Genomic DNA, 9388 nt, shown 5'->3' with positions numbered 1-9388 from the left:
GGCTTGCTTTTTTTTTTTTTTTAGCCTATTAGCCTATATCCTTTAACCGGAAGTTAGCATTCCTTGATAAAACAGGATCCCCAGTAGGATTTGTTTCATTGTTCGTGGATTACATGGATTGTTTTTGCTTCTTTTAGAGAAAATAAGCTCTGTGACCAACAAATGATTCCCAGTGAGTCCCATGAGTCCTTTAAAAAATCACAAGGGTGTATTAGTAATGTATTTTATGTAAAGGAATAAAACATGAAAATATGAGTTTGTTGTAACCCCACACAATATTTCAGCCATTTAACCAAAAAAAAAAACACATTGGCAGAACTCTGGAACCGGGAGTGCTAATATGGCTGGGTTTTGGACTACAAAACTACTTCATCCCTCAGCACTGTATTGCTTTTGCTATTCAGGAGATATTTGGGGGAGGGGCATTTCCGTTCTACAAAGCGTTTGATTGGATAAAAATTTGAGTGTGTGAGATGAGTCATCAACAGTTTTTGTTTCATTTCCCTACATGATAAATGTAAATGTAGAAGTGTGTATCTGTATCTGTTAAGCTTTTTATCATGGCTTCAAAGCTAGAAATCCACTACAAACCGCAAAAGTTTAATTTTGAACACATGAGGTCTTCAAAGAATGTTTTATGTCTGCAAATGCGACTGGCGACCCCATAAATAGAGGAACACAAACCAGTTCTGTGTTGTCTTTGTTTCTTGACAAGGCATTTAATAAAAAGGGTTGTAGTGTTCCTGACTGCGTCTCCATCCTTCAGGAAGGTTGGCCACATTGTATCCATCAATCCGGCCTCCTGTCATCCCAGCACAGCTAAATTAAATCAATGTCTGAAACCAGAGACAAGGCTTCAACTGCAGCAACAGAAATAGAAAATCTAGTTTTGCTGTCTGCTAATGATATTAGTACGTTCCTAAGTGGCCGCCCACCGTCGTCGGACAGGAACACAGGAGAGATATAATTACAGCCTGAACATTTGCATCTCCATTCACTTGCATCTCCATTTACTGGTAGAACACATGGGGATCTTACAGTGTTTTATAGATTACCCTTCCCCCCTCACCTCCATCCACACTCGTCCTGCAGGTAATGATTCATTTCTAGGCAGTATTATGTTATCCACTGTAATTAAACTTCCCAAGGTGAAACCAAGGAGAATCGGAGACCGCATCATATTGACCATGTGAGAAATTCATTAAAAGACCAGTGTCAATGTCATATGAGACGCTGTTTCATTTTTCGATGACAGAGGAGCGAGGGCTATTTCAACAGAAAAGTGGATGTGTTTAATGAGTTCATTGTGTAACCTGTCTACTTGCGTGGACGTTTCTGTTGTACAACATATTTGAGATAAGAAGCAGATCAATAAAGAAAGATTTAATTGCAAACTACTGAGTGCATCATGAGCACCAGAGGTTAAATTTGTTTTTATCATTTAGAGAGAATCAACAATCCAATGTTGCTTTACCAAAATGCACTTGCACAAAATACCTGTAAACATTATTTGAAGGACTTTTTTCTTTTTATTTTTTTTGAAGAAGTAGAAGAAGAGGAAGGCAAAATTAAAGAAATATGCAGTAATATAAAGTTAAGCTCAGTCAACAAAATTTTGAGGCATAATGCTGATTACCACAAAAAAAATAATTTGGACCTGTCTGTCATCTTTAAAACAAAAATAAAAAAATATTGATGAGGAAATAGAAGTGAAAGGGACCCATTTTTAATTAATTATTTTGTTAAAACTTATGTATTATTTGAGCTGTAAAGTTGTCATTTTTATGGCCATTTTAGATGTAAAGTTTTAATGGCAACAAACTGGATTTTAAAACCTTTACACTGAAAAGGCTTTTAAGCAATTGAGTATATTATTATTTATTCTTTTTTTAGATGGAGGAACATTAATTTTTATGCCACAAATGCTGTTGATTAACCTCAATTTGTATTGAACCCAAAATATTGCTTTAATGTTGTATTTGATTAAATTGCCTTTAGATTTTTTCATTTGTGACTTGAGGATAAATGAATGAATGTCTACGATGAACGCAGTGTGACATTTCATGTGTGTTTTGGACAGGTTCACTTGGACTGTATTTTCCTCAAAGGCTGTACACAGAAAGCATCTACGTGGGTCAGCCACAGGGATCCCCAGTCCTTCAGGTCCATTCAATGCGGGAAAGCACTACAGAGAGGCCCTATTTCACCCTGTGCGCCCATAGAGACACGTATGCATCATGGTTTCACATGGATGAGGCAACTGGGGTCCTTTCAATGAACAAAACCCTGGAGTGGAGCGACTTCAGTAGTATACGTGAGTTTAACACAGCTTTATGTGTTTGAATGCTTACCTATATGCCAGTTTCATCTGTTTAAATTTTAAATTTTTAACTCTTGTAATGTTACTCAATATTTTGCTGATATATCACATAATCTAGAATAGACCATTCTTTTAATGTAAGTGATACTGTCTCCTGTATCACTGAACGTTTTGTGCTTATATATTAAAGTCATATAAAAATAAGTATTTAATATATTAAATATATTAAGGTTATTTGTCTTTTTTCCTGTAAAAATATCTGAATATCTATGCTTAAAACATACTTAATTGGATTTATTTTAACTAAGAAAAATTAACCTGAGATCCAAAAAGATAATACATCTCTTTATTTCCAAGAATATGTCTTTATTTATTACGTTTGCAAATTGTTTTTTGTTTCTCATCTTTATGTGTAGTCACTAAATTTAGTTTATGCTTAAAACAACTTGCCAATAAGGTAACAAATATATGTCTTAAGTCTTAATTTTATTTTTCAATGCAATGTAATGCAATTCTGTATATTTACAGACCATATTTCATAATAGTGTCTCTAGAGAACCTTGAGAGTTGAACATTGGGATGAATGACACTCTTGTTAAAGGACACATGTCTCCTGATGTCTGTCCTCCAGGCAGCAGCTCGGTCAGGTCTGTGAAGGATCTAAACCTGAAGGTCGGAGTCTCTCCAGTGCCCCTGCAGAAACAGTTGTGCCCCTTCCTTCCCACAGTGGAGGTCAAACTGATGTTCATTAATGACACAGCGCCCTCCTGTGGTCAGGTCGAGCTGAAAACATTGTGTTTCCCTGACAAGGTTTCAAAACCCCACATCACAGAGAACCGTATGCCAGGGGCCCTGCGGCAGCTCCGGCGCTTTACACGCATGAACATTTGCCCCAACTACACCATCAGTTATGGAGTGGAAGCAGGTACAAACCAAACCCAGTGTAAATGTCAAGGCTTTCTGCATATTACTGTTCAGTGAGATGAATTTTCTCTTGTCACTTGTATTGAATTCAGTCTCTCCAGCTCCATTTGCTGTCGACGGGTCCACTTCAGAACTGGTGGTCACGGCGCCTGTGGACCGTGAGGAGATGGAATCGTACCATCTGGATTTAGTGTGTATAATACGGACAGAAGAAAAGCTGGAGAAGTTCTTCAGTTCTCTGCACGTGGACATCTATGATGAGGATGATAATCCTCCTTACGTGAATGGGACTAATACTGAGGACATCAAAATAGAGTTTAACCGCAGTGAGGTCGGTATCAGGCATTGTAAACACAACCGTCTCACATCTTCATAGCCTTCTTAGGATCATATACTGTAATAAAGAAATATGAAAGTATCGAATAATGGTAGTCTGTTTTCTTTTGTAGGGTACTGTCTATGGAACTCTGTTTGTATACGACAGGGACACAACGCCCGTTTATCCCACAAACCAAATTGAAAATAAATTAGAAGGCACCTTAATGGCAAATGACTCCTGGATCAAAAACACTTTTACTATTGAACACAAATTTAGGGAAGAAAGAGCCATCTTTGGAAATGTCCGCGGGACAGTTCATGAATACAGTGAGTACAAAAAATTGCATTTTTTTACACATAAATAAGAAAACTACTTTTTGATATGTAAAAAATCATGTACTGTACTCTCACATGAGCGATTACCGCACTGAATCTGTTGATTCAACAAATATTAATAAACTGACGGTATGTCCAACATGTTTGATATTTTGAGCCGACTGTACAGTAGAACATTTTTTGTTTTTATTTGTCATGCGTCAACAAGACACATGTGTTTAGAACAAACTGAAAGTCATTTAGTTTTTCTCTACATATAAAGCATATGATTCCTATTGTTTTAAAAATTTGTTTAAATATCAAAAGTTCCAAAAGCTTTGAAATGGCTGCTGCTGAATAAACGTGACCTGTTAGTCCAAGAGGACTTGAATAGCTTTTTTACATTGCGTACTGAATTGTCCTTTATTCTGTTTTCTGCCCTCAGAGCTGAAACTCAGTCAGAATCTGTCTGTGACAGAGCAGCGCTCATTTCAGTTGGACTACCTGCTCAATGACACCACTTTCCCAGGCCCAGAGGGAACAGTGCTGTTACATTTCAATGTGACTATCCTGCCGGTTTCTATTCACTTCTCCAATGTCACCTACTTTTTCACTGTGTCACTGAAAGCAACAACATACTCCCAGGTGAATTAATGATGTTTTTTAGTCATTTTGAACCTATGCAAGCAGGAGTCGTGAAGTGCTATTGTAAATATAAAGGAATAGTTCATCTAAATTTAAAATTTGCTGATAATATACTCACAATCCATCCATCTGAGAAGTAAATGAGTTTGTTTCTTCATCAAATTTAGAGAAATTTAGCATTGTAACACTTGTTTACCAGTGGATCATCTGCAGTGAATGGGTGCCATCAGAATGAGAGTTTAAACAGCACATCACAATAATCCACAAGTAATCCATGTGACTCCAGTCCATCAATTAATGTCTGTGTGTTTATAAGAAACAAACCCATCATTAAGACATTTTAACTTTCACTTTTGGGTGAACTTTTCCTTTAAGAAACAGATAAGCGATTCCTGAAGAAATGACCAGACTTTGCAAAAGAATACTTTTTTGTGTAATGAAAAGAAACATTTCAGGCCTCAAAGCTAACGTTACGACACTGAGCATGCAGCGTCTTGTTTTCTTTTGGCTATGTATGAGAATCAATACATAATACAAACATGATTTGATTTTTTGAGCCCTACTGGTGTATGAAATAGCTATAGGTGGTTAAATAGCCATAAGAAAAACTAAAACCATCACAATTCACAAATATCAATACATTTCTATGCCCCTGTTTGCAAGTTTGCAACAATGTTGCTGTTTTTTTATTTGAAATTTCTCGTATGATAAAAGAAATTGCCATTTCCTTTACAGATTACTCCAGAGGATTGACACTAGTGTGTCTTTTATGTCTTTTTTAGATTGGAAGTGTCTGTGTGGACAACTGTCTGAAGTTTAAGGGCATTGATGTCACGTATCAATTCGAGATCGCAGACAGGAACATCTCTGCTGATGCTCCATCATGTTATTGGGCAGTTGGCCTCGCACAGAACCCGAATGAGAAGACCGGTGTGCTCTATGTGAACGACACCGAGGTGTTACGCAGACCGCAGTGCCAAGAGCTGCAATATATAGTTATTGCAGAGGAGCAGCAGAACAAGTTTCAGGCCAAGACGCAGCTCGTCGTTATTTTTGAGGGTGAAGGTAAGGTCATTAGCTCACAGGACTGAATGACAGTGCTGAATGCTACAGCTCTTGATCCAGGTTTTTCCTAACTGATTGTGCCATACAGCGGATCTCATGAGGCTAGATGAGCAGCGGGTTTTGGCTTGTGCAGAAAAGAGACAGCGAGGGGAGTGTGAGGCGTCTCGAGGCCTGGCAGCCCCAACAGGCAGATGCCAGTGGAGACAAAGCAGAGATACAGGTTACCCACAATGCCCTTGAATCCAATACACTGCACTTACCATATTACTGTGGAGCTGCTTCTATCATTCGAAAGGACAAATTGTGTCATTGTATTTACCTTTGTAGGAATATCTCCAAATTACTCCACCTGTTCCCCTGACCTCCGCACATGTCCAGATGGTTACTGTGATGCCATTGAGAGCAAAAACATATCCATATGTCCTCAGGATTGCTCCAGTGAGAGAAATTTGAGTTTTTATTGTTTTTTGGTGGCTTGTGGCATTTAGTATTATTTAGTTAGACCAGCATGATTCTGCTTTTAGAAAGTGCAGCAACTATAACAATGTGTCTTTTTGTCAGGTCAGCCTGTAATCGGGGGTTACGAGAGGGAACTGTATGGAATCAGAGCTGGACATGGGACCTGCTACTGTTTTCCAGAAAGGTGCTTCTGTGAAAAGGATGAATTAAAAAGTGAGCTGATTGATTTTTTTTTTTGTCCTTCAGAAGCTACAGATGATATTTACAAGGTTCCCAGAAGAGAAAATAAGTACTATTTACTCCAAACATCAAATTCAAAAACTTTACACCCCGCAGCTCTTAATGGACTGTGTTTCCTTCTTGAGCATCTGTGAATATTTTCACCTATTGTAATAGTTGTGTTTGAGTCCCTCAGTTGTCCTCATTTTGAAAAGATGTACCTCAAACTCATAGTGAATGTTGGAAGGGTTGGGAAAGTCAAATTTATAGAATATGCCAGAAAAACTAAGAATGTGCTGGACATGGAGGATTTTTCTAAAGAACAGCTGGCAGTTTAACTGCTCAAGACAAACAAGGGACACATGAACAACTATCAGAAAACATAAAAACAGTCATTGATCATCCAGGTAACAACACAGAGTATTAAAGGTGACATATCGATATCATGGAAATCTGACTTTTTCTGTGTTAAGTGCTATAATGCATCTACCAACCCAGAAGACGCGAAAAAGAACAACCCAGTAATTTTTTTTGGTAAGCCTTTCTCTGCAAGCTTGTGAAAAAAAAACAAGCCGCTCAGATTTCGCTCCCCTTGTGATGTAGAAAGGGGATCTTATTATAATATTACCGCCCCTTAATCTGTAGGTTTCCACCCACGGTGCCGCCATTCTGTTTTCGCAAAGCGACAACGGTGTACCGGTATTAATGCCATGGCAAAAGTTCAAGCAAAGCATGCTAACTGTTCTGTCTTTGGCTGCACTGACAAGCACAGAACACTATTTAGAGTCCCAGCCTCAGAGGAGACAAGAGAGCAGTGGAATTATTGATTTATTTACTGTATATTATGCTGCTGCCACACAGATCATATATAAACGTGATTTCTTTCCCAGCTTTTTACCTTCACAGACATAACCTACTGTTTTTGTAACTTATGTGTGTTTTTAACATAAACTTGTGTGTATTTGACAGTTTAAGTGCAATAAGACATGAAAGAACTTAGTTTAGTACTCACTGCTTTCTGCGCGTGTGCTTCGGATGTGTGTGCTCAGAAAACCATATATCAGAAGTTTTAACTAATACAGTTTCAAATGTATGATTTCAGCGGTATAGACATGATAATCAAAATATTTTTTTAGCAGAGTATCTGAGGCACCAGCTGTAAAGGCACAGCCCTTTTCTCGAAAAGGGGGCGGGGAGCAGCAGCTCATTTGCATTTAAAGAGACATGCACGAAAACAGTGTGTTTCTTCCTCCAGTCAAAATAGGCATTTTCAAAATGATGTAATAAATGATCTGTGGGGTATTTTACGGAGCCCCTAAAGGGACATGGTTGTGGAAAAAAAATCGGGGTGAGTGAAAAAAAATTCGGGGTGGGAGGGGGAAAAAAAATCATTTTTTTTGCGTTCTCTCGCAAAACTTTTGCGTTTCTCGCAAAGATATATGCGTTCCCTCGCAAAACTTTGCAGAACTATTACAGACAATACACATATCCATTGATAATCAAGAATTCAACACACTAGAGCCCAGAGAATGTATTCTTTTGATCAAGTTATATGATCTGTGTAAACTGCAATGAATGATGTGTAAAAATAAAGAATAAAACCTTTTATCTCATATAAATTACACAGACCATATACTGATGAAAAGTTTACTATGTATATTAGTTCATATGGTGACCGACTGGCTGTCATCTCCTTCTGTCAACAAACAGCTGCCTGCTCTGATAAAGAATCTCTGTTACAAAATTTGAGAGCTAAAATTGAAGCAAGGAAACTGGGATCAAAGTCCGCTAAAGCTTTGCATGGAAAAGCATGTGTCTTCCCTAAAGAAAAGAATTTAATGGCAAGACACAAAAATGTATCTGCAGAAAGAACCTCCGACTACATAAAAACATTGTCATTAACTGAAAAAATAATGAAGTAACACAATTGGAAAATCTGGAACTAAACTTGAGTATTCAAAATCTAACTAAAATAAATGATCAAATAGTTATTTTATTACAGTTATATATATTATTATTATTATTGCTTAGCAACTTTAACTTAATTACACAGTGCCATTTTACAGTGACACTAAAGAAAAGCTTGTTTAGAACAATATTAGGGTGGGAAAACTATTTTTGAAAATAGTTATACTATTTAACTGATTAGTAGAAAATAAAGAAATCTCGGAATAATTGTTATACATTTTTTTTACCTTGCCTTTTCTAGATGGGTAGTGAAATGCCTTCACCACCAGAAAATTTGCCATCCCATTCAGGAAACCATCTTTCTCTTATAACTTCATCTGGAAACTCAGAAAATGCAAAAGTTGTGCATGCTTTAATACACAGAAGATGATGTTTTGGCTGTGTTCATGGATAGCAGCATAATTCAATCTACTCTGAAGATGGAATTTGTAAATGAGAAAGCTGTAGATGATGCTGGAGTGTCCAGAGAAGTTTACACTGCATTCTGGGATCAGTTCCTTGAACAGTGTGAAGGGGAAGATGAGCGGGTTCCTAGATTGAGACCAGACTTCTCTGAAGCTGAATGGGAGGCAGTAGGAAGGATCTGGGTAAAAGGATTACTTGACCTTGGTGTACTGCCAGTAAGGCTTTCCAGTGCTTTCATTTTAGCATGTATGCATGGAATTGACTCAGTCAATGACGATGTCCTGATGTCATCTTTCCACAACTACCTCTCTTTGACTGAAGAGAGCTCACGACGTTCCGACCTTCAGAATCGCACCGTGTACGCCCGTCTTAAGGCCGAGTAACTTTTCCGTCGAAACAGTCCTTTTGCGCGTAATATCCTTTTCAGGTGTCTTTCACTGATGTCAAAACCGTGCCTTGAACAAAGCACTGACCGTATTTCTTTATACTTCAGTCCAAGTTCAAAATAAAACTCTATGAACTGCTCCATTATGAATGTACGGAGCTGTCTGAACCACTGGATGCGTAAAGTAAACAGGAAGTGTTTGTCTGAACTCAACTGGTTATACCAGAGAACGCAAAAGTTTTGCGAGGGAACGCAAATATCTTTGCGAGAGAACGCAAAAGTTTTGCGAGGGAACGCAAATATCTTTGCGAGAGAACGCAAAAGTTTTGCGAGGGAACGCAAATATCTTTGCGAGAGAACGCAAA

At 37.9% G+C, this 9388-nt stretch overlaps 1 protein-coding gene across 2 annotated transcripts in view; it reads left to right on the top strand.

Moving 5' to 3' along the window:
* Positions 1-9388, top strand: part of LOC107726966 (proto-oncogene tyrosine-protein kinase receptor Ret-like) — a 35730-nt gene that overhangs the window by 12558 nt on the left and 13784 nt on the right. The window contains exons 2-10 of one of the 2 annotated variants that reach the window (XM_016536677.1): positions 2081-2314; positions 2952-3245; positions 3337-3575; positions 3694-3889; positions 4323-4522; positions 5305-5587; positions 5679-5807; positions 5915-6025; positions 6149-6259. In XM_016536677.1, coding sequence (XP_016392163.1) covers positions 2081-2314; positions 2952-3245; positions 3337-3575; positions 3694-3889; positions 4323-4522; positions 5305-5587; positions 5679-5807; positions 5915-6025; positions 6149-6259 — 1797 coding nt within the window. Of the gene's footprint in view, positions 1-2080; positions 2315-2951; positions 3246-3336; positions 3576-3693; positions 3890-4322; positions 4523-5304; positions 5588-5675; positions 5808-5914; positions 6026-6148; positions 6260-9388 lie in introns of both variants that reach the window. The other variant, XM_016536676.1, reaches the window with a different exon arrangement.

The sequence above is a fragment of the Sinocyclocheilus rhinocerous genome, unplaced genomic scaffold (genome assembly GCF_001515625.1).
Source record: "Sinocyclocheilus rhinocerous isolate Xijiao unplaced genomic scaffold, SAMN03320098_v1.1 scaffold1868, whole genome shotgun sequence".
NCBI classification, from domain to species: domain Eukaryota; kingdom Metazoa; phylum Chordata; class Actinopteri; order Cypriniformes; family Cyprinidae; genus Sinocyclocheilus; species Sinocyclocheilus rhinocerous.
The sequence above is the reverse complement of the archived record's forward strand: the minus strand, read 5'-3'. Positions and strand labels throughout refer to the sequence as shown.